The sequence below is a fragment of the Talpa occidentalis genome, unplaced genomic scaffold (genome assembly GCF_014898055.3).
Source record: "Talpa occidentalis isolate TD23 unplaced genomic scaffold, MPIMG_talOcc4v2.1 talOcc4.13, whole genome shotgun sequence".
NCBI lineage: Eukaryota > Metazoa > Chordata > Mammalia > Eulipotyphla > Talpidae > Talpa > Talpa occidentalis.
This window is the reverse complement of record NW_023601322.1, coordinates 100,657,748-100,681,573: the sequence shown is the minus strand read 5'-3', so window position 1 is coordinate 100,681,573 and position 23,826 is coordinate 100,657,748. Positions and strand designations below refer to the sequence as shown.

Here is a 23,826-nt window from a genome sequence, read left to right as displayed (position 1 = left end):
TTCTGGAGGCCGCGTGCTGTGGTCACTGGCGTTGTGTGAGCTGTGCCACAAGTCCTGGGCCTGAGAGCTGGGCCCAAGGCCCAAGTGGCTTCTGGGAGGGACCGAGGGACCCGCATTTGGCTGGGTCTGCAGTGGCCCTTCTGGTGAAGGGTGGCTGCAGAGAGGGAAGGCCTCAGGAGGGCCGTTGCTGAGCTGTTTCCCGGCCCCTGAGTGCGAGATCAGCTTCCCCAGAGGCTTTGCCGTAAGCATGCTCTTTCGCAGCTCTGGTCTCCTGTTGGACATGTGCAATTCCGCACGTAACACAACTTTTGACGGACGTGAGTGTCGGAGTGGTGATCAGGTCCCGCCAGTGTGACTGAGCTGCAGGGCCCCGTTCGCGTTGGAGGACGGGGCGTGCACTCACAGTGTCCTTAATTTACGTGTCGGGGTGGAGACTGAAAGACGCTTCTGGGGCACAGTTAGATCTGCCCGACGTGCAGGGAAGGCCTTGCGGAAAAGCACAAACTGCTTGGTCACCGCTCTCGGCCCCTCGAGGGCCACACTCCCCTTCCGCCCCCCTCTGCCGCCATGGTGTGCTTCTGGAAGAAGAGAGCCATGGGAGGGAGGGAGCGCAGGGGAGCAGGGGATGCCTGCAGCGCTCTCTCTCGCTCAGAACTAGGACAGCGAAATTAGATTTGCCAGTGGAAATGAAGTTAATTCTCTACTTAATCCGATCAGGCGCTCATACCGTCTCGTCCGCTGGGAATCCCAGCATGGACTGTGCTTTCTTTGCCTTTGCTCAGAAATCCTGCCTGCAGTACGGCTGGAGCCCCAAAGGAGCTGGGGTAGGCGACGTGGATTTCAGACCAGCCCTGTGACTTCCTGTGGGGGTGACCTGGGACGAGCCTCTCCGATGCCTGGGCTTGGTTCCCCTCAAGTGTAAGAGCTCGTTTTCGAGCTCACGGGGCTGAGTCGCGCGAGAACGCGCTGTGGCATCTCTGTGGGCGCCCGTGTGCCTGTGCCGTTGAGGGGAGTCTCCGTGTCACCGTGTGGTGTGGTCTCGGTGATGGGCCTCACGTCCTTGTGAAGTGACTGCTTCCGTCAATGGCTGTGATTTTTGCATTCCTGAAACATTCGGTAGCTCGTTTCCAGGAGATGCGACAGAGACGCACCGGCCCTCGCGGTAATTCCTGCCTATGGGTGCTGAATGCCGGCCTCATGAAACGTAGGGTTCAGATACAGATCTGAACCCTGTGATCTGTGATACAGATCTATAACAATTAAGTTTAAGGTACTGTTTTAAATGTTTTATCCTGTCAGAGCTGCCTGTCTGCATATATTTTTTTCATCTTCGGAATTTTGAATTTCTCCAAAGATTTCCACCTCTGTCCAGGGAGGACGTGAGGGGTCAGGGAGCTGACATGGGAAACAGACCTCGCTTGTCTTTGTACGTGACACTGTAAATTACCCTTAGTTTTATGTTTACTCCAGTTACCTCACACAGCGGCTCACTCTGGCCGCACATCCTACGAGGAGGCCCTTCCTGTGGCTCAGACGTGTGGACACGGAAATAACCTCAGCTGAGTAGGTTAAGAAGATATGGCTCACGTACACAATGGAATACTACTCAGCCACGTACAAACTATGAAATCTTGCCATTTGAGACAATACGGATGGAACGGCAGGGGATTATGTGAAGGGAAATAAGTCAAAAGGTGGGAAACAAATACCGATGATACAGACGCAACCACGGAGATGCAGTCATGTAGTGCAGGCCTTTCTCCCTCACTCAGCCTGATCTTTGGGCTCCTCCGTGTGGCACGGAGAGTGTGTCTTTCTCGCTGCTACGTAATATTCTATGGCACAAAGAGACTATAAAATGACGTTATGAGGACTTTCTTATAATGTATCATATTCTGCTCTTGAAATTGCTCTGAAGAAATCTAGGACCAGCCTGATATTGTTGTCCTTGCAGGTGCCTGGATAGGTGGACTTTTGGGGTAATTATGAAATCACAGACACTCATTAACTCATTAATCAAGATAAACTTTCTCTGACGAAATGATGGTGTCCCATTGAGCCAACCAATGGGTTCCTTTCTCTTGCTATTAAGAAACTAGCCATTAAAACACTTCAGTGTGTCTTCTGTTCTCTCCTTCGGGTTATTTGATTATCTTTATGCTGACACCCGCCCCTTTTGTCTCTTCTCCAGCCATGTCATATTTTCAGTTGCTTTAGCATCACTCTTGTTTCCCCCTCTTGTTTTTCTTTTTTCTTTTTTGCCTTTCCCATAAAAATAACAAGCTGTTCTTTTAGGCCAGAAGTGAAGATACTATCCACGTCTGACCTAGCTGTTGACTTTTCTAATTTATTTTTCATCTGTGCAACAGGACAGTTTTGGCTCTCAACTTGTTGTCTTAAAAAATGAAATCATTTCATCTTTGGAGTCTGCTTGCATTTAATCTGTGGTCTTTTTTCATTTCTGAAGAATGTTCATGGAACTGTGTTTCTCTCCCTTGATTTTTTTTTTTTAAGGTTTTCTTTATTTTTGTGTACAAGAACTGGGGTGCAGGCCAGAAATAGGGGGGTGAGAGGATCCCCGGAGACAGAGTGGGGAGCAGAACAGGTGGAGCCACTGAAATCCACTTCTGAGGGGAGCAGTGGGGAGTCAGGAGAGGTCTGCCACACCCTGTGGGTCAGATCCCTGGCCGGGGATGCACTCAGGCCGCAGTGGCTGCGGATAGCTTGACAGTGCTGAGGCTTAACCCCCAGGCCACCAGGGAGGCCCTCCCTTGATTTCCACTTGTCTCTGCCTGCTGCGCTGCTCTGAGTGTCCTGAGAGCCACAGTCGCTGTGGTGCTGCCACCCCAGCCTGTTCGCAACGCTCACCTGCGCTCCAGCCCAGCCTTGCTCCTGGTCCTTTTTCTGCTTCCCCCCATCCCATATAGAAATTACACAAAGAGGAACAAAACTTTATTCAGAAACATGATAGGAAAAAGAGAATAGTAAAATGCCAGGAAATTGATGGAAATAATTAAATGTTCTGAGAAATTCACGTAAGACAGACAAATCAGAGCAAATTCTATGAAGCATCAAGGAAACGATATCCTATAACTAATCAGGTGTGCAGAGAGAAGTCTTTCACGTCAGGAAGCTGGAGGGTGACGCAGCGGTTCGGGTGCAGTCTGGGCGCCTTGCGGCCTTGAGGGACCTGAGGCGCCGCCTCTCCTGTCCTCTGGACCCGCCATGGGGTCGCGCGACGCTCTTGCCTGCCCCTCCGCCGTATGCGGTGTCACTTCTCTGCCTGTGTTTGTTCTTTCTTCAACATCTGCTTCCAGGTCTGCGTGGCCGTCACCTCCCCCCGAGCCTGCCCGCCGAGGCCCACAGGGGTGTGTGACGGCGGCCGGCGTCTGAGCCCGCGGCTGTGCATCTCGGTGTGTCTACACAGAGGCCGTCCCCGCCTCTCTGCTCGGCCGTCTGCGGGCTCCACCCCAGCGTCGGGGGTCTCTGGCCTTCAGACCGTCCGGGTCCTGCGCGTGGCGCGGCGCTGAGTCGGCTCTTGCCCCGCTTGACCGGAGCAGCCTTTCCTGTTGCCTGTTGGTAGGAAGGCAGAGCATCTCGTCTCGTGTTGGGTGTTTCACCTCGCTCTTGTTTTCCTCATTGGTCAAGGGTCGGGGTCAGGGTTTAGGGCTGGGGTTTGGGGTTAGGGGTTAAGGTCAGGTTTAGGGTTAGGGTTTAGGGATTGTGGTGGGGTGAGGGTGAGGGTGAGGGTGAGGGCGAGGGTTGCTGGGAAACATGACAGGCAACAGCAACAACACAACATGAACCGCCAAAGCTCTCGTTGCCCTCTCCTCCCTGACCTCAGAGCTCAGGCTGGCGCCGCCTGCTCAGCACCAGCCCCACAGGCGCCCGCCGCAGCGTCCCCCTCCCAGCGCGGCCCTCGCCCGGGCAGCTTGGCCCGGGGCTGCTGTGCCGTGGGTGGCTAGCCACCAGCCGACTCACCCCTCAGTACACAGCTTCCCAGCCTGCCTTCACCCCTCGCTCTGCCCCGGGCCTCGGTGTCCGCAGACCCGCCCACGATGTCAGTCAGAGCCCGGCCCCCCTCCCCGCTAAGCCAAGAAGCCGACTGGCCCTCGCGCGCCTCGTCCTTTCCGTGCGAAGTTCTCTCGTCGCCGTGCTGCCCGGTGCCGGCCGTGGTTGCCCGGTGCCTCGCAGGACAGCCGGGTCGTGTTCTGGCCAGCAGCTTCCCGGCTTCTCTGGTAAGAGCGTGCTGCCGATCGCTTCTCTGAGACACGCTGCAGCTTCTCTGCGCGCGCAGGCGATGATGGCCGCGTACCGGCCATGGCCTTGGCGGCAGGTTTCCACAGGCCCGCGGACTGTGCTTTTCCTTTTGTTGGTGATGAACGGTGGACTGTGGTGTTTTTGCCGAGAACGCGTCATCTTTACCTCCTCATGAGGAAATGACAGCCCGACCTCAGCTGAAGGAGCTTCCCCGAATAACTGCTCTGTGCTCCTCAGAAATGTTCAGGCCAAAAACCTAAAAGAAGAGTTACTGGTCCAGATTTTACAGTTCTGCACTTACGGAGGTCGTGCAATGGACCTTCCTGAGTGGGGTGCTGGGCTGAGAACACACCGGGACGCGACGGCCAGGTGATGCGTTTGCTCGTGGCCTGTGGTTCCACGGCAGAGCCACGGTTGCGCTCTGGCTGTGGAAGAGCCTGCTCTGAGGAAATCCCCCCTGCACTGTTTTGGGGTCGGGGAGCAGCATGTCCGCGTGCCTGTGCCTGCATATCAGTGTGTGTGTGTGCACGCGTGTGTGACACAGACGTGCATTCTTACACGCAGACACACATGGACAGCTGCATGCCTGTCTGTGCACGTATGACCTGCACACGCATGTGTGTCATCGTGTGTGGACTACACGCAGGAAAAAGGTCACTGCGGCTTTACGTCAGGTTTGCGGATAACTCGCATTGATCACGAAGGAGCGTTTCCTTACGTATTCCATGGCTTCTGTTTCCGATTGTTTTCTGTAGGATGCCTCCTGTGTCTCTTACCCTCTGCCTTTTGTCTCTGCAAAATCTGTCTCTACAGGCTGCTTTAAAGATATTTGCCTGAATATTGTACCGATACTGTCTTGGGGAGTTTGGGGCTTACATGTTTGACTTCCCTGGAATCGTCCTGGTAACTCGAAGTTCCTCCGGAGTCATGTGAGCAGCCTCCACCTCGAGCACTGTTCCTCTGCCTGTCCGCGGCCTCTCGCAGGTCACACAGGTGGGGCCTGACACTGTCCCCACCCCCACCCCCACCCCCAGCTAGACTCCCACCTGCACGCCAGACTCTGCCTCCCCTTCCGAATCGCTGTATTGTTGTTGTTTTTTTTAATATTCCAGTTGAATATATTTAAAAGTTTGGGAACCATTCAGGTTTTGTATTTGAGTGATTATTTTTACTTTTTATTTTTTCTACAAAGTTGCTGATTTACTTATCTTCAAATTCCTAGACATAAAATTGTTTCTAACACTGTTTTTTACGTGCTCTGTATAAAATTGTGTTTTCTTTTTTATTTCTAAAATTATTGTCGCCTTTTAAAAATATTAGTTAACCTTCCCAGAAGCTTGTTAGCCTCATGTGGCCTCTCTGAAGACAAGCTTTTGAATTTTTAAAATGTTTTGTATTCTGTATTTTCTAGTTTGTTTTTGTATTATGTCACTATTTTCTTTTGCATTCTTTGAATTTTAAAATGTTGAACTTGGAGAATGTAAGTTTTTTTTTTATTTTATTTTTCACAATAAGCATTACACCAATCATTTCTAAGCATTTCTTCACTAACACCCAACAAGTTCTTACAACTATTTTCATTGTTCATCTCCAGATATTTTTGTAATTTTTTTATTTCTTCTTCAGAAAGATCAGAAATAAGCAGAGGTATGGAATTTAACTTTCCTTTTTGTCACTGACTTCTAAATCTTGTCGATGACCTGAGAATGTGGCCTTTATTTTTTCAGGTAGTTTGACACTTAGTGAGTTTGATTTATGACCTGGTGGGTTACTGATTTTTAAAATATTCCATTTTGCTTAAAAAGACCACTTATTTCCATATTTGGCAGGCACTGTTATTGATGGCCATTAAATGAAGCTTGTTATTGATGTGGGATGTCTTTCCACCTTACTTTGAGCTATACTGACGGCTTTGTGTTTTTTTTTGTTTTTTTTTTTAATTTTTTTTTAAGATTTATTTTATTTATTTATTTATTTACACAAGCACTGGGTACAGTCAGAAGCGCGGGAGGGTGAGAGAATTCACCAGAGCCAGAGCGGGGAGCAGAGCAGGCAGAAGGACCGAAGGACACTGCTGAGGGGAGCAGCGGGCGGCAGGAGAGGTCTGCGCGCCATGTGGGACCCTCCTCCGGTGGCCGGGGAGCAGCCGGGGATCGAACCGGCGCTGCAGAGGCTGCGGGCAGCTTCACAACCCAGCGCTCAACCGCTGCACCACCGGGGAGGCCCTGACGGCTTTGTTTTTACATGCCGCTCGTATGTGCTATAAATGGCATATGGCTGCGTTTGAAAATGTGATCCTGGAAGCTTAGTCTTTCAGTGTACAATCCCTTGATACCGAGGGTGAGTCCGGGCTCCGATCTGCCGCTGTGCTCATTGCCGTGTGATTCCTCTGTGCGGTTCTGCTCTTTTCTTTACCCTTTGGAATTGAGTCCTCCCCATACTGTCTGCATCTACTTTGTCCTTTCAGTGGCATCTAGAAGTTTCAAGCTGTAGGATGACTAAGCAATTAAATCATTATTAATTATCCGTAACGGTTTGATTCCACTATTACCGTCCCTTTGAAAAATGAGTGGCCCGTGGCAGCCTCTGAGCTCCAGCCTCTCCTTTTCCGAGTTTAAGGGCAGTGTCCGCTTCCTGGTGTTCTCGACACCGGTAGAACCGGCGCGTGTGCAGCTCGCACCACGGATTTACGGTTGTCCTGGTGTCCCTGCTTCCTTCCCTTCCACACCCCCTGCCCGGGGTCGTTTTCTTTCCCCATGAAGAGTCTGCGTGAGCAGCCGTGTTGGTAAGAAGCCGTCTCTGTTTCAGGCTGTGCAAAAGCGCCGCCCTCGCGCCGTTGTCGAGAAGAGCCTGACCGGCGCGACCAAAGCCCTCTCTGCTCTCCTCCCTCATGACGTCACCCTGCTAATGTGTCCGCACTGCTGCTGCGAAGTCGGGCCCGACAACCGTTCTTTTGTGGCAGGCCGGCCCTTCGCAGCTGTCACGCCTTGCTGGGTTGGCTTTCTCGGGTTTTACAGTGATGTGTCGCAGGACCTTATTTTCACCTTCATCCAGGTGGTACGTAAACCTTCTGAGGACGTCCTCCGCTCCAGGCCTGCAGGCGCCCTTGAGCCTGATGGAGCCTGATGACCTTCTGGCCGTCCCGCGTGTCCCCTGCTGCCTCAGTCGGCCTTAGCCCTGTGGAGTCATCGCCCGGACAGCAGATCTTCAGCTCTTTCTCGCCTGCCTTGGGAAGTCTCCGGCGTGTTTGCCATTTCAGCCACCAGGGTCTTCGCTTTTCTAGTCCTGACAGTCCGATCTGGATGTTTTATCGAAGCTGGCCCCTTTATCAGCCTCAGATTTCTCCACAGCCTTGTTTCCTTTGTAAACTGTCTTGCGTTTTCTTACATGTTTACACTCCTTTTCTGAGACGAGCAATACGTGGACTATTGGTTCTCACCGACGTCCCCCCCGATGCTGTGGAAGTGACACCACACTGAACTTGATCAGTGGGAATCCTGCTAGGCCCAATCTCATGTATTCTGCTAAAGAACAGCGTTAGAGCTGTTTCTGCCAGAAACCTGCATCTCCACCTGGAACTACGTTAAGCTAAATTTTCGGCTCACAGTTTTTTTGTGGGTTTTTAGAGAGTCTGTCCTAGTCCTAAGCCCATGGAGGCGGTTTTAGCTTGAGGGGTGTCAGGAAGCAGCCTTTCCAGGCGTGCACTCGGCGCCAGCGAGAAGATCCCTCCTGCAGGCTTAGATGTCCTGGCAGAGACTGCTGGTCTGAGGGCTCTTCCCCCACACCCTGTTGGTTCCTGAGCCCCCGAGGAGGGCAGGGAAGTCGAGCAGGCGCAGGCTGCTGTGTTCCCCAATGCTGGGTCTGTGCGTTCTTGCCTGTGGCCGCCCCGGAATTGTCCTCACTCCACGGAGGGAAGATGGTTGTCACTACTGCAGTCGTTCAGGGTTGGTCTAAGGGGCTGCTCAATCGGGATTTCTGCTCTCCTGTTTCTACACTCGGGTTAATAGGAACACTTTACAGAACAATAAGAATTTGTTACCAGCTGCGAGTGTGTCAAGGACTGTGACTAATTTGAGGTCTCCAGAGAAGGGGTGGATTTTGCGAGATGGCCGCCGGGGCCTTTAGCAAATGACGGAACTGACTTTTCTCTTTGTTTCTCCTTCACTAGTTTCATGCTCACCGTTACAGCACGCCCCGAGTGCCAGGTCCAGGAGCGGTAGTGGGCTGGTGACGAGAAATGTGTAGACGTTGTAATTTAAGAGAAACGGTGTCCTGAAGTCAGTCTAAAATGGTGCCACAGGAAAATTCTTTTTTAAAAATCTGATGAGAAAGGAAGTTACCCTGAACGTATGTGCCGACAGGACTGCTCCCAGGTGGAACTGAAGCGGTGTTTTCAAAGTGCTTTACCTAAAGAAGGTTTTGATAAAGAGGGTGCCTGTTCCCCACTTGACCCGAGAGCGCCCCATCGCGTCGTCGGGTGCCACCGAGGCTGCGCGGCGCTGGCACTGTGCAGGCGGCGGGGTCGTCCCCCCAGAGCGGAGCGTGCACAGCGCGGGCAGCCGGAACCCCCGCCGGGCTTCTGGAGCTCTCAGTCGGCCGCGCCCCTTGCTTCGGGCCGCTCGCGTGCCGCTGGGCGGGTGCTGGGGGGGGAGACCCGCTCGTGAAGCGGAGCCCGGAGGAGGGTGGCGGGACGCGCGTGTCCCTCGGGACTGCCGTGACGCCGGGGAGCCGTGACCTCAGCAGCGGGCTGGGGTCTTCCCTGCGCCCCCGGCCCCTGGGCCGCGAGGCTGCTCGGCCCGAGGGGACCCCGGGACGCCCCTTGGCGGTGGCCTGTGGGGGGGACGGTCTGGGGGGACGCCCGTGACACGGGGGCAGGTCAGTCCCGCGTTTTCGTGTCTGTATCTCCGCGTTTCATTCATGAGTTGCTGGGGCAGCGCGGCCGCGGCGGGGCTCTCCGTGAGGGCGGCCTCCGGGCCGGCGGGGCGGCGGGGCGGGCGGCTGTCCGGGGCCCTCGGGCGCGCCAGGCGCCGTGCGCAGGGGGCTCGGGCGAGCGGGGAGGCGGCCCGCGGGAGGGCCGTCCGCGTCCCGGCGCAGGTGTGCCCGCTTGCACGCGCGCAGGTGTGCGCCGTCCGGGCCGCACGCGGCCTCGCCGTAACAAGCCGGCGCTGCGGGCGGCCGAGGCCGAGGCCCCTTCCCGGGGGTCTGTCCCGGCTCAGAGCCCCGCCGGGCGTCCGCGCTGCCTCCGCTCCGGAGCGGGTGAGACGCGCCGCGGGCGCTTCGGGGGTGCGGGCGGGCGGCGCGCGGGGCCGGGGGCAGCTGCAGCTCCGGGCCGGCGGCTCCGCAACGCCGCGTCCTGCGAGCACCCCAGGCCCGGCCGCCGCAGGCCCGGCTGTCTGGGCCCCGGAAGGCCGGCGCGGGGGCCCGTCCCCAGGCCCAGCCCCCCGCGCGGGCTCCCAGCGTCAGGCCCGCGGCCTGCGAGGTCCCGGGGGCCCGGCCACCCCGCAGCCTCCCGCGGTGTCGGGGCGGGATGGCGCGGGCGGGAGCTCCGGGCCCGAGCAGACGGGCGAGCGAGGAGCGCCCTGGGCCCGCGGGGGCTTTTCGGGCTTTTCTTGCGCTCTGACCAGCGCAGGGCCAGGAACGGCCCCTGAGCGGGTTTTCTGACCCGGCCGACCGGGTAGCGGAGGACTCAGAGTCCTCAGTGGCTTTTGCAGGTTTTTTATTGGGGTTCCCCAGGCATGGGGCTGGCAGGGGTGCCGGGGGGCTGGCAGGCCTCCCAGCCAGTCCTCACTCTCCGGTGATCTCTGCCTCTGCCTCTTGGCTTCTCTCGGCTGCTCTTCGGCTGCTGCTGGCGTCCCCGGGCCGCCGCCCTGACAGGCCCAGGTGAAGCCCAGGTGAAGCCCAGGTGAAGCCCCTCTGCGCACGCGCACGCGCGCTCCAGGTGCCGCGGGGCCTGCGTTCGGGACCGCGGGCGGGGCTCCGTCGTGTCTCCTATTGGCCGGAGGGCAGAGAAGCCCGATGCTTTCCCACTTACCCGCCCCGCGGCCGCGGCCGTCTCCCGGGCCCGCTTCTCCCCCGGCTGAGGCGGCCGCGAGCTCCGTGGCCCTCGGCGCTGCCCTGCGGCCTGTGTCCACCTGTGTCCACGGGTGACGGTGGACACGGACCCCCCGGCCCGCGGCCCCCACCGGCTCTCGCGCTCTGGCCGTGTCCTGCTCGCGGCCGCCGAAACCGGCGTGTCCCTCGCCTGACCCCACGCTTTGTGGGTCTCCACCTGAGCGCAGAGCCCCTGGCCCCACGCCCCAGGGCTGTCCCCGGCCCCTACCCCCCCAGCCACCTCCTCTTCCCTGCCGGAGTCCCCCACCTGCCCCAGGACGGCCCTCGCCGGCTCCCAACCCGGCAGCCCCCTCCCGCCACCCGCAGCAGCCGCGAGCCAGCTCCTGAGCCAAGGGGGTGGAAAAACATTTTCATTAGGAGCAAGATTTAAACCCCCTGCGTTGCCCGTCCACCATCTTAACAATCGATCCTGAAAGTAATTGCACCGTGTTGACTTAGTAGACTTAGGGCAAAGGCCATCACAGCTGTTTTTGTGCTTCTAGAATGTATTAAGGTATGAAAAATTATTCGCTGCCAACTTCCAGATTCAGGAGTTGAATGCTATTTTTTTTCTTTCTCTAAGAAACTAATAGTTCATTATAACTTCAGAGTTCCAATTAAAATGATGGATTGGTCGCAAAGCATGACTCAAGAAGTCTGAGTTACAAATGTGGGTCCAGGCAGGTGCTGCTGTACCTAGGCCTCTGTTTGGTCCCCAGACGGCTCTGGCGGGCGTGACTCAAGGTGTCTGAGCGGCTCCTGAGGGGCAGACACAGGCCGCCAGGTGCTGCCCTCATCTTCGACCTCTGCCAACTTCTCCTGAAAGCCTTTTATTATTATTATAGCTTTAATTCATTTCATTTCAGCATATTGTTTTTATGTCATTATTCCATATATTGAATAATGAAACTCAAGCACCAAAATGAGAGCGAGAGAGCGCGAGCGAGCGAGAAGGAACACCTAGGAAGGTGTCTTACACTGCTGGAGAAACAAAGGCTGCTTTTCATCTCATGGGAAGCGAAGAGAGAGAAGTGCTCCCTTGGCGCAAGGACCTGGAGCCCAGCTGCTCCCGTGCGCACCCGCGGCCTGCGCAGACAGGAGGCACCGCAGCTGGGCGCACGGCTCCCGAGGCCGCCCCTGCCCTCGCGGGCTGCCCTGGCGCTGCCTTCCTCAGGCTCTGCGCCCGGCACTATGACCGCGGGCCGCGCGGCCTTACGACTTGGCTTATCAGTGGCACACACGGGAGCCGGTGGCTGGCCCGCTGGCCCGTTGCCGGCGTCTGCGGGGTCCTGCATGTGGCACCGTCGGCTTCTACACCGGACACTCCAGGCACGCTGGGGCGGGCTCCCCCGTCTGGGAGACGGCAGGGCACAGCGCGGCCGGCCGGGAGCTGGCACTCAGAGCGCAGGGCTGCTTCTAGGCCGGGGCAGCGCTGTGCTCAGCCAGATTCAGGAGGGGTGTGCGGTGTCTCCTCCGTGGCTCGGGCCTTGGTGACAACTGTCCCGATGCTGAGCGCTGATGAGGGACGTTGGTGGGAAGGGGGAGGAAGCTGGCAGAGGGGCGCCAGGCATGTCCCCCTGCACCCGTCTCTGGGGACTGAGGGCTGACCGGGTGGCCTGAGAGGCCACAGGTGTGGCTCCGGTGGCGAGAGCCTTGGGCCCCGCCACGCTCTCTGACGAAGCCAAGGGCGTACCTGCGGCGCTGTGTCTAGGGCCACTAAAGACACAAAACAAAACTGACCATTTCCTTTGGCGCTTTCATTTCCTGGCCTGTCCTTTCTTTTGAATAGAAAAAAATGTTCAATGGCCGAGTCTGCTGCTCAGCCAATTGCTGTGATAACATTTTTCAAAACCAATGCTCTTCCCCTTGTCTGAGACTCAGAATCCACGTTTTGTTTGCCCTCAGACATGGCGCGTGAGTGCACCCTTGGCTGCGCAGAGCAGTGTCCTGTGAGGGACGCTGGTCTCACCCTTGACCTCCCGTTTCATAAAAACACTAGTTCACTTAGGCTCCCAGGTACGGTGTGTTTTTTTTAATTAAGACCTGTATAAAAGTACATAATTTTTTAATTTAAAATAAAGGAAACCTTCTTGCTATAGTCACTGACGAGAGCATTTCAGATGGACTATTTTAACATCCAGAGGAGTGGTGGACAGTGGCTGGATCTGGGGGCACGTGGAACTGGTGGACAGACCAACCGTGCAGTTGCTTTGCTTAGCGCCCCAGCCAGAGCCCACGTGGGGCGCAGCTGCAGGTCCCTCCACAGCCTCTGCGGGCGCCCCAGCTCACTGTCGCCCGGCTACGTGCCTGCTGCTCAGATGTCGGTGGGAAGGATGGAGGAAATGCTGTGTCCATCCTAGGTCATAACCCACACGTCTGCCCTTCTCCCCAGGTTCTGAAGACTACTTTGAGGTCAGCACTCCTGCGGACGGAAGAGGGGCCTGGTCCCAGGTGGCCAGCGAGAGCCCGGCTGTGGACCCGCCAGAGGCAGCCTCCCGGTGCCCGGCGCCTCTGGCCGTGGTGCTGCCCACGGACATCCCCTGTGAGGTCAGTAGGTGCCCGGTGGTCCCCAGGGCCTTTCTCTGGCGCGTGGGCCCGGCACAGCTGGCTCCGTATGTCCCGACCGCGTCCTCAGCACCCCGCGCACCGGCGTGGGATGGGCCCGTGACACGCAGCTTTTGAGTAATTGAATGTGGGAGAATCTGTGCAAGCTTAATTACTCAGATGACTTTCTCTGTTGGCAAGAGAAAAGCAGTGACCTCCCATGTGACTTGGGTGGGAGGGGGGTACTTTGGTCAGGATTGAAAGAAAAATCTTCACATAAAAATTGCTGATAATTCCTAGTACAAAATGGATTCTTAAGAAATGTTCGTGCCTTTTCTCTGTGTTTATTATAATCTCATCCCTAATTTTTTATGCCTTTTTTCCAAAAAGATTTTCAGTCACTCCTTTTCTCTTAAGTACATAGATTTAGCTTTTCCACCTTAATAAAATCGCGATGTTTTTAGATTTGCAACCAGTAGTCACCTCAACCTTTGTGGACTTTCATCGTAAATAAGAAGAGCTAGACATTCTCTTTTAGCTAAGATGTGATATTGAATTTTTAAAAATATTCATATTTAAATTTGAAGACATCCTAAAGATAAGCCTGCTTACCTGTCTCACACATGGACAAACGTGCCCACTCTGGAAAGGTGAAGGCGAGGCCTGGGTTGGCTGGAATGAAATGTCCTTGGGGGTCTGTGAGCTGAGGCCCTTTCCCTGAGGCAGGAACTCCCACACCGGAGGAGGCGAGACGCCGGGGAGCACCTGGTTCTTTCCGTTGTAAAATACAGTGTCAGCAGAAAACACTGCGTAGACACGTCTCGGGTGAGCTCAATGAGCAGTGAGAATTGCACTGACGCGTTGCACTTCTGAGCGTGGTTAGAAACACAGACCTGAGAAATGACATACGATGGCCTTGTGCATAAATGCCCTGGCTCACTCGGTCAGTGTAAACGCCTTCAAATGCGTAATCGGGTGCTATTTTTTAACATTCTTACAGAATCCTGGTGAAATGTTTATTCTTTTGAGAGATGAAGTAATTGGTGGCACTGTGGAGGTTGAATTCGCATCAAACGATAAACGCATTAGAACACGGCCAGCCCTTTGGAGTAAGACAGTCTGGTGCATGAAAGCGTTAGGTAAGGATTTTTTTCTTTCTGTTTTGATGAATATAAAACATCATCCTGAGTTTCTTTCAATACATTTATGATCAAAGCTTTCACTTCCCTACAAAACTAGCCTCGCTCTGTAGGTGGCTCCTCTGTTTAGCCTCACACACCGGAGGTGGTGGTTTTTCATCTTAATTTGCAAAAGTACAAATGTGTAAATCATGGGAAATCAGTTGCCTCCCATGCCCTGCAGCTGCCGCCATAGCCTTTCAGGTTCTGGAGCACTTCCTCACAGTCCCTTGTTAAGTTGTCACAGAAGTAACAAATATTTGAATTTTCGCTCATCAACTTCCCCCTGCTCCTCTTTTTTTTTTGTCCCCCATGCCCTTGAGCATATTTTTGATTGTTCTGGAAAATATCCTTTTTTTCAGGCTATTTTATTGTCACAGTATCCTTTCTACCTAGTTTTCCTCTCTCCCAAATTCATGAAGCTAATCGTTTTGTTACCAGTTTTACTTGCATGGTGATAATTTGTATCGAATTTAAAGTTCCACTTGGAACAGCCACACTGGCGAGAATAATTTTGTTAAAATCAAAATGTAGTATGTTAACTTCTGAATGTTTGGACATCAGGCTAGGACTACTTGCTTTTTAAAAAATCAATCATCTCTTCTTTATAATCAGACAAAAGCACCACCTTCTGAAACTTCACTATTGTGTATTTTGTCAAAGAGTCTAAGGTAGTGGATCTTCCTGGTGTGGGTTTGGAAACATAGTAACTATATTTAAAGTGCTTACCCCTCCTCCTGGGCGTCTCTCTCAGAAGGTAACTCCTGTGAGTGCTGTTAAGGGCATTGGCAGGCCTTGTTTTGCGGGGTTTGCTCTGTAGGTCTCCCTGGTTGGCTCAAGTCAGAGTTGGATGCCAGAAGGGAAGGCTGCAGGACGTGTTTACAGCATCTCAGACACGGCTTCCTGTTCTGTACAAGCATATGCTGAAGTGAGGGCAAAAGAACTTGTTATGCCACCTCTTAAAATGATTTAATGAACAACAATTCCTACTAATTAGTTTCAGAACTTATTTCCATCTAGCTAGGCTAAAATCACTGCAGCAAAATCAATATTGCAAATTAAGAAGTACTTAGATAATATTTCCCACATAGCAGATCAAAATGTCAGAATTATTCACACTGAGATTTTGTTCTGTTTACCCAGCGGCTAAGATCAGTACAAAAAATAATGTGTGTCAAAGTTCAGGGGGTTTTCAGAATAGCAGAAAACTAGTAGCCTGTGTTTACCAACACACATCAGGTGGCAATATTGTTTATGTGGCTGAACAACACGTTTGTATTTAAAATCCCCACCATATGTGCAAACGAAGCCTCTCAATCTTCTTTAATACTTACATATTTTGCAAGTGAATGAGGGATTTCCTCGGGCAGGGTCACTGCTGGAAAGGGACCTGTGTGGGAGAGGATGGGCCTCTGGTGCAGCGGGCAGGGTCTTCTTTCCTCTGCCTCCGGGCCCTGTTTCTGGACACTTTTTCCCTAACAAGAGTTAATTTTTCTTCATGGCCAAGCACATCTGCATAAGCACGCCATTAAAACAGAGGTCTGCAAGGCCACCTGGACGAACCCCTTCAGCCTGACCTGTGGGGAGCTCAGCATGCCACTCCTTTTCTAGCAGCATGAAAAAGTGGAACAGCCTGAAAATGAACACCCTTTCTTTACCTCAGCAGAGAACCAGGGCAGCAGATGCAGGAGCTTTCCTAGGCGGGCCCTGCGCAGGACAAGTTGGGGGACAGGAAACCTGGCAGAAGGAGAATTCCAAGTCTCTGCACCCCCGTTGTAGAAATAAATTCTAGCCTTTCACCTGGGCGAGGGAAGAACAAGCAGTACTTCAGGAATGGCGAGGTCAGGAGAAGCTTCGTTACTCTTGCATGAGGTCTCAGACCTGGGGAGCCCCGTAAGGTCTGAGCACCCGTCTAGAGATGAAGGGTGTCTTTTATAGGTAACCATCTTCCATTGATAACATTGGTCAGTTAGCATACAAATTCTTGGCAAAAGTGGGGAAGATACAGATAGTTGAGGATGGCCTGGGAGATCAATCAGCCTAGCTGGCTGCCAGACCTTGTTTAGATATGCTCATTAAGGAAGCAAACCTGTAATTTACACTTACTTTGCATTACCAGGCCTATGACACTTTAGCAGGAAACAGGAAATTTTTTATTTGCTTAGCAGTTCCCGTTTACCCCCAGCAGGGTCCACAAACAGTCCAGCACCCCCCCACCCCCCTAACCCCCACAGGCACCCCCAGCACGTGCCTGCTGTCAACAGCAAAGTCCAAGTCCTGCCACGAGGTGAGACCTGAGTCTGGTCTGGCATTTGCTTCATCTCTTTGGAGTATGTTTTTTCTTGTGGAGAGACAGGACAGGGCAGCTTGGCCTGTGGGTGCTCTCCACGCACCCAGGGCCTGCACTCTGGCTGCTGCAGGGCTGGGATGCGGTCACGTACTGTCCAAGACGCAGCTCATTTCTTGGGGCTGGGCCCAAGGGTGTGGCCGAGGCCCTGCAGCCCCTGCTGCGCTAAAGGGGGTTGAGGTTTCCATAGTCCCAGTTTGTGCTAAAACGCAGTAACTGCATGTGGAGCTTCAAACTAGAACAGTTGCTGATTTTCACTCAGAAGGAAGAGGGCTTTCCTGTGGTACCTGCAGCTCATCCAGGAAAGTATTTCACACAGCAGGAGGGAAACCAATTAAAAGTTGAAAGGAATGTTAAATGTGTCCACCAAGACACCACTGCTCTTCATTAATTAAGAAACTGTGTTTTGGGTGATGCAAATTATAAACTTCCTATTTCATTAAAAGAGCATTGAGGGCCTCCCCGGTGGCGCAGCGGTTGAGCGCTGGGTTGCGAAGCTGCCCGCGGCCTCTGCAGCACCGGTTCGATCCCCAGCTGCTCCCCGGCCACCGGAGGAGGGTCCCACATGGCGCGCAGACCTCTCCTGCCGCCCGCTGCTCCCCTCAGCAGTGTACTTCAGTCCTTCTGCCTGCTCTGCTCCCCGCTCTGGCTCTGGTGAATTCTCTCACCCTCCCGCACTTCTGACTGTACCCAGTGCATGTATAAACAAAACAAACAAATAAACAAATAAATAAATAAATAACATGCTTAGATAGAAAACTCTCTAAGGAAAGATTTACTAAGTAAGCAAACTTGTTCATTACAATTGCATTGGATTATTAGCTGCACCAGGCCTAAGACCCTTTAGCAGGGAGCTGGAAAGATTTATTTGCTTAGCGGTTCCCCTCGCCCAGTGGCCGGGGATCGAACTGGCGCTGCAGAGACTGCGGGCAGCTTCGCAACCCAACGCTCAACCGCTGCGCCACCAGGGGAGGCCCGAATATGCAGTAACTTTTCTGTTGCCGTGATGGTGGACTGCTTTGTGGAGGCAGTATCCACGATGAACACCCAGTCCCCTTGAGCGGCTTCTCCACAAAAAGACTTTAGAAGAATGGGTGGGTGGCATAAATAGCATTTAAACAGTGGGCCATTAAGCCTTGCCCTGCCCAAGGGTTATGATTTCAATGGACTCTACATTTTCTCTGTCTCAACACAATTTTGAGAAATTTGCCTATAATCAATGGAAATTTTCTTCACAAGAGTAGCAACAAACACTTACCTTTTATTGAATGACTTTAGTTCTCTAAATTCTAAAGTATTGTATGAAGAAGACTTTAGATCCTCCCACAAAAAGGAGGACAGTGGGTAGGGAGAAAGGACCTAGCATGTCACCTATAATTTTAACTTACATTCTTATTTTGCAAGTTTTTTTTGAAGTCTAAAATTGTACATTCTCTTTTGTGGGTTTGACTACTAAGGCTAGAAAGAAAAGCGTTAGAGGCTAGTAAAAATGCAGTGAAGGCTTGCATCCATCCTGCTTGTTCTCTGAGATGCAGTAATGGTACGTTCATAAGATGCTCAGCTCCCACCTCTCGCTTGTGTTTTGCAAGATTTCCCCGCTGGCCCTGTGGCTGTCAGCATCTACTGCGACGGACTCATCACGGCCACAGCAGAGATTCAATACCACGCCCCGGCAGGGGCGGCAGGACGCACACCGGGCATGGCAGGGCCAGGGGACGCTGTGTGCCAGGTAAGCGGATCTTCCTTTGAAGTTGATGATGGGTTCATGAGCCGGGGGAGACAGAGTGCAGGCTGTGGGGTAAAGGCCGGCATTGGGTGAACAGCAATGAATTCTCGGTGGTTAGAAGGAAATAAAAGTGAGTGCAGAGATACAGGTGAATTAGTTTGCTTATGTCAAGTCTTTCCAGCAACGACCTCTGGAGAAAGGGTATCCGCTGCCTAATAGCTATTTTGATGGGCTCATTTTAAAGCTGCTCCACAGCAGATAAAAACAGAAGGCTTAAAGAGAACATTTAAGGAATTAATTTCTCCTGCACCCAGATCAGGATGGTGTAGAATAAAAGACAAAGTCAGATCATCAGATGCTTTGAGGTTGAGTCAGACAAACCCAGAAGGGGAATGCTGCTCCTGTCAGATGGGTTTCATTTATCTCTGCTACCCACAAGTGGTCACTTCTGCTGAGTGGATGGGGTTTATCAGGAATTGCAGAGACCGTAACTCTGGGGAGTGATTTGAAGAGGCACCTGCCCCAGGGGCCCTCGCTGGGCTTCTCCTTGAGGGCGCAGCCTGAGCTCGCCTGTCCTCCTGCCCCAGCTTTATTTTAATTAATCTTAGACCAGTCGTGACTTCTGCATTTATTTCACTGTTCCTTACCTGGCCCACTTTCGCCAGAAAGAAAGCCTGCTTCGTGTGAAGCTTTGATCCTGTGTATGCACGTCCATCAAAATTCCAGAGTGAAGTGAATGTCACTTCTTTTTATAGCTACTTGATAATTAGATTACACCCTTACCTAATTGCTTCTTTTTTTGGGGGGGGGCGGGGGGAGAGAGAGCAGGGATGAAGAGGCTGCACACAACAATGTGCCCTGCAGACCTGCCAGGAGCCCCAAGCGGGCCTGGCCCCCGGTGCTGGTGGCTGCAGGAGGCCTTCTGCGTCCCAGCCAGTTTGGAGTCAGAGGTTTTGTTATTTATTTCCATGACACATTTTTCTATTAGAGTTCTCCTTTATGAATGACATGTTTTGAACAATAGGAAAGGTAAAAATGCCTTAGAGAAGGGCGGGGGGGGGGGTAAAATGCCATTTGTCATGCTGGGGAGTTGGAGGACATTTGACACAATGTCTCTAGGGTATTGCAAAGCAAGAGCAGAAGCCATAGTTTGAAATAGAGATTGCTTCATTTTTGTGAGACAAGTCTACCTTATCTTCTCCTTGAGAAATTATATTCATTGCCTACAGATTAAGAGCAGTAGTATACTGCATTATCAGTGCTCCATCACCATGGAAGTGAAATAGATCCTAGACACATTTTTGTGTTGTTTTTGCCTCTGGGGAAGGAAAAAGTCCTTTATGTCCAGTGAAGGCAAAGTGTAATTTACGACTCATGGACAGTTTTTCAGGAGCTGTGAAAGGCAGCTCGTGATTTCTTCTACAGCTGTAGTAAACAGACTTATTTGGGGGCATAGATTTTAGGTAAGTAGAAAGTGCGGTTTCATTTGCACCCTCGTGTCAGAGATGAGAGGTGACAGAGGGTGGTGATTGTGTCTCAGGATTTCTCCTGTCTGGTCAGGCTCTGCCTGCCGAGTTAGGGTCTGCCACGAGGGGGCGTTGCCAGGGTGCGTGTGGGGCAGCGGCTATCCTGACTGGCCGAGGTCTGGCCCGGGCCTGAGACAGGAGAGACCGGTTTGTCACCCCAGAGGGAAGCGATGGTTTCACAGCAGTGCTCTGTGCAAAGAGAGTGAGCAACTTCAAGGCTGAGCTCTGAGACCAGGCGAAGCATGACCCCCCCCAGGGGACCGGAAAGGCTGGGCCCACCCAGGTCCCGGTGAAGGTGTGGGTGGGGTCCTGTGGCCTCCATAGGCCAGCACCCCGCTCACCCCACTGCTGTGAGATGAGGGCCGTCTTCCTCGGAGGAAGGCAGGCTCGGCCGTGCTGGGCTGCGGTGCAGAGGCAGGCGTCCTGGCCCAGCATGGGGGCAGGTGCCTTTCCCCTTACACTTGGCTTTGTCCCACCTAGACTGACTCCTTAAACTATATAAGAGGCTGTGTCTTTCCTCCGCCGTGTGTGACATTTGTAGTAATTGCTATTCTGAGCACGACTCCACCAGTCAGGAAGTCTGGGTGTCTTGTGGCTAGTCCCTGCACGGCCTCAGTCAGAACAGTGCACGCGTGCTTCTGTGGACCATGGCGGGTGTGTGTTTGAGGGCACATGCCAGCGGCTTTGGTCTTCTTAATGTACTAAAATAGGACATGAGTTTTCCCATGAATTTCAGCGGCCCGTGTGATTTAAGTGATCCAGAATCAGTACACAGACTCTTTCTATAATCCTCTAAAAGCTATTGGGGATACAATAGCATGGACATTCTGTGGCTCTGAGGAAAGGAATAATAATGAGAAATCTGTGGGTTTTATTTTTCGGGAATTCTAGAATTTCTAATAAGAGACATTCTCTTATCATTTCAAAGCTGTTGGGTAGGAAGCAAAATGACAGTTCTATGAATCTCAGAAAGAAAATGATAATGAGGAGTTTGGTTTTCTTAGTTTATTTTTAATGAGGCCCGTTAGGGTACAGGATACTTCACCTAACCTGGCTTGATTATCGAACTGCTTCCTCCGTCATCTTTTCCGGGCAGACGCAAAACCCAGCACGCGGCCTCCTGCGGCGCAGCCTGTAGAGTAGCGTCGTCAACGGTGAGCTTAAGAGCGAGCCAGATGAAAAAGCCCGAAGCCCAATTGGGGAAGATAATGTGAGTTCAAGTAGTAGGGTGGGAAATAGTAGTGACTGCTATTTAACTGAGATAATTCAACCCTTGGAGACTTTCATCCTATTTTCAAAAGCATCTAGAGGCCAAATTAAGGGAACTTCCTCGCGGAACCCCCAGATACACTATAAGACCGAATTAGGTCAGGATGCTGTGAGAACACGGCGGTTACCCATCAAAGCTTCAGGAGCCCGCGTGCTGCAAGTGTTCCAGAAATGACACCCGTCCTCCCTCTCGGCTGGTTCTTCCTGGTAAAGGGGCCCCCGTGTTGCGTGCATTTGTCGCGTGCGTGCTCTGTGTGCTTGGCGAGATCTTATTTCCGCCTTCCCGTGGGGCGCCTGATGGCCGCCGCTCAGTACATCGCAGCTTGCTCGGCATTCGCTTTCCTGCTGCAGATCTGGAATGGCGTCGAGCCCGACGGGCCTCGTGAGGGACGCTGCGGGAGTCCGACACCAGAGGCCTTGCCCGGTTTTCAGTCGGGCCTTGAAAGGCTCTTTATTTTGTTTTCGCACTTGAAGACCGGGAGTTGGCAGGCGTCCCCTTGCAGGGCGCTCCGGGGACTCTTCCCGCTGGAGATGCCGGGAACCGCCGGGCTGCTAGGCCACTTTTTCCGTCCTTGTCTCTCTCGCAAGGCTGGTGGAAACTGTTCCAGGTCTGGATCTGAATTCCAGGGTGAGGGTGCGCACCCCCACCCTTCCCGGAAGCCATCCTCATCAGACCCGGCAGGCTATGCTCTTCGGAAGTTGACTTTTGGTGTTTGTTTTGCTTCTTCCCCTTTTATGGCTGTGTTAACTTTTCATGGAAGCACCTCTGTTGTGCGGCCTTGCTGTGCTGTGACCGTGTGGGATGCCCCCTCGGCTCTAGTCACCCCCTCCAGACAGCCCCAGGCCCCCTCATGAGCAGGGATGGCAGGTGAGGACCTAAGGCCTAAGAAGCGTGTCAGGCAGTTGGAAGGACAGAATGTGTGCATTTCCTGTAAACCGCAAGAGCGCGCCTTCCTGTCCAGAAACTTCTGTGGAAGAGCTGTGAAGTTTCCAGTCTCCACCTTCCCCGTCCTGCCAGCGTCACCTGAAACACTCCCTCGCCCTCCGGGCCCTGCTGCACAAGGCCCACAGCCCTCCACGGGCTCACCGGGTCCAGGACTGCCCCGTCCCCTCGGCTGCTGTGTCCTCGCCCAACATTAGGCGGGCTGTGGCGTCACCGCTGGGCACCCAGATTCCCTCAGCCGGTGTCTGGTGCGTGGGCATGACTGCTAGTTACTGCATAAAAAAATGAGAGAACGCAACGATTCTGCTGCCTGAAGCCTGATGGTGCGGAAATTTTTGACCCCCCCTAGAACAAGGTTAAAAAACCTCCGAGGGGTTCGCACGAGCTGCCCCTCCAGCGGGCGGTGGGGGGTGGCATTTAAGGCAGATTCCCTGGGACCCTGGTTGCACGGCCTCTGAGCGAACTCACGTTCACAGAAAGCAGATTCACGCGTTCAATTTTGTAAATAAGTGTATTTGAAGTAAAACGGGCGGCGTTTGCGCTTCTCTGTCTTCACTGGAGAGCCGCAGGCTCGTCCTCCCAGCGCGCAGGGGCCCAGCGGCCGGCGCCCGCGGCGGAGCGGCCCGCCAGGCGCCCCAGGCAGCGGGGAGCCGGCGCTGACCCTCGCGGCTGGGGCGCAGGCGGGGCGGGCCGCGCCCTCTCGCCCAGACGGCTGCCCCGCGGCTGCTCCCCGGGCCTTGGCGGCACCTGGCCTTCTGGGGTGACGGCCTTCGCTGTCGCGGGCGCCCGGCAGGCTGCCGCTCCGCCCCCGGCCGCGGCGCCTCTCCCCTCCGGCCCGCCCCGGGCCGGCTCCCCGCTCTGTCCGTCCCGGAGGCGCCGCCGAGCCGAGCGCGGCTGACCGCGGTGTCCCCTCTCCCGCGCAGGCCGCCCCCGCGGAGCTGGACGCCGCCCTCGCCGGCCTGCTGAGACGCGAGATGCCCGGCTACGCGTTCCCGCCCCCGGCCGCCGCCCGCGCGCAGGACGAGCGTGAGTACAGCCGCGCCTTCGGGCCCCGGCCGGGCCGGAGACGACGCCAGGGCCCCGGGCGGCACCCCGGCCCGGCCCGGCCCGCCCCCGCCGGCCCGCAGGCGCCCCGGCCCAGCGCGAGTGCGCGGACAGGCGGCCTCGCCCACGGGTCCTGGCACCCAGGGCGGCGGCGCCCCCTCCGGCGCGTGGCTCGCGGGCGGGCGCCGCCGGCACGTGCGGGGCGGGCTGCGTCGCGGGGTCGGGGCGCGTCAGGTCGCGTGGCGGGGCGTGGGGGGCTTCGCGCGCTCCCAGCTTCCCGCGCCCCTGCTGGGAGCGCGCGGCGGGGCCCGGTCTGTCTGCGGCGCGGCGCGGCGTCGGGCGGCCGAGGCTCCCGCCCTCATGCGCCCGGAGCCCGGGAGCCGCGCCCGCGAGGGCTCACCCTGGAGGGCCGAGGGATGAGTCTTGCTCGGCAGCTCGAAGCCGCTGCTTGGGCGGGAGCTGCGCGGTGGCCGCCCTGGTGAGAGGCGCGCCTGTGCCCGCCCCGACGGCGCCGCCCGAACGCCGGGCGTCCGCGCGCTGGAACCGTGGGCGCGCGGCGCCTGCCGAGGCCCGGCCCGGGGCGCGGGGACCAGGAGAGGCGGGCGCCCCGGCCCGGAGGCCGCTCCCCTCGCCCTTCCGCGCCCCAGGCGTCCGCGCGGGCGGCTTCGGGCCGAGAGCGGGGCAGGGGGACAGCCGAGCGGTTGCCCCGCGGGGCCGGGGCTCGCCGTGTCGCCTGGGCCGCCCGCTGCGGCTTCCTCGGGACGCGGCCCGCGCTTCTCCCCCGCCGGCTCCCGGCCCCGCACCGCGGGCCTCTCTGCCGCCTGCCTCGTGGGCGTCCGGCCGCCGTCTGCGCTGGCGGCGGGAGCCTGGACGGCCGCTTCGGCACAGACTCCACCTCA

The 23,826-nt window shown here is 55.0% G+C and overlaps 1 protein-coding gene across 1 annotated transcript in view; it reads left to right on the top strand.

The window, feature by feature from the left end:
• BANK1 (B cell scaffold protein with ankyrin repeats 1) overlaps nucleotides 1–23,826 on the top strand; it is a 65,911-nt gene that overhangs the window by 7,907 nt on the left and 34,178 nt on the right. The window contains exons 2-5 of the mRNA XM_054693978.1: nucleotides 12,743–12,897; nucleotides 13,895–14,033; nucleotides 18,009–18,148; nucleotides 22,807–22,909. Of these exons, the coding sequence (XP_054549953.1) occupies nucleotides 12,743–12,897; nucleotides 13,895–14,033; nucleotides 18,009–18,148; nucleotides 22,807–22,909 (537 nt within the window). The remainder of the gene's footprint in view (nucleotides 1–12,742; nucleotides 12,898–13,894; nucleotides 14,034–18,008; nucleotides 18,149–22,806; nucleotides 22,910–23,826) is intronic.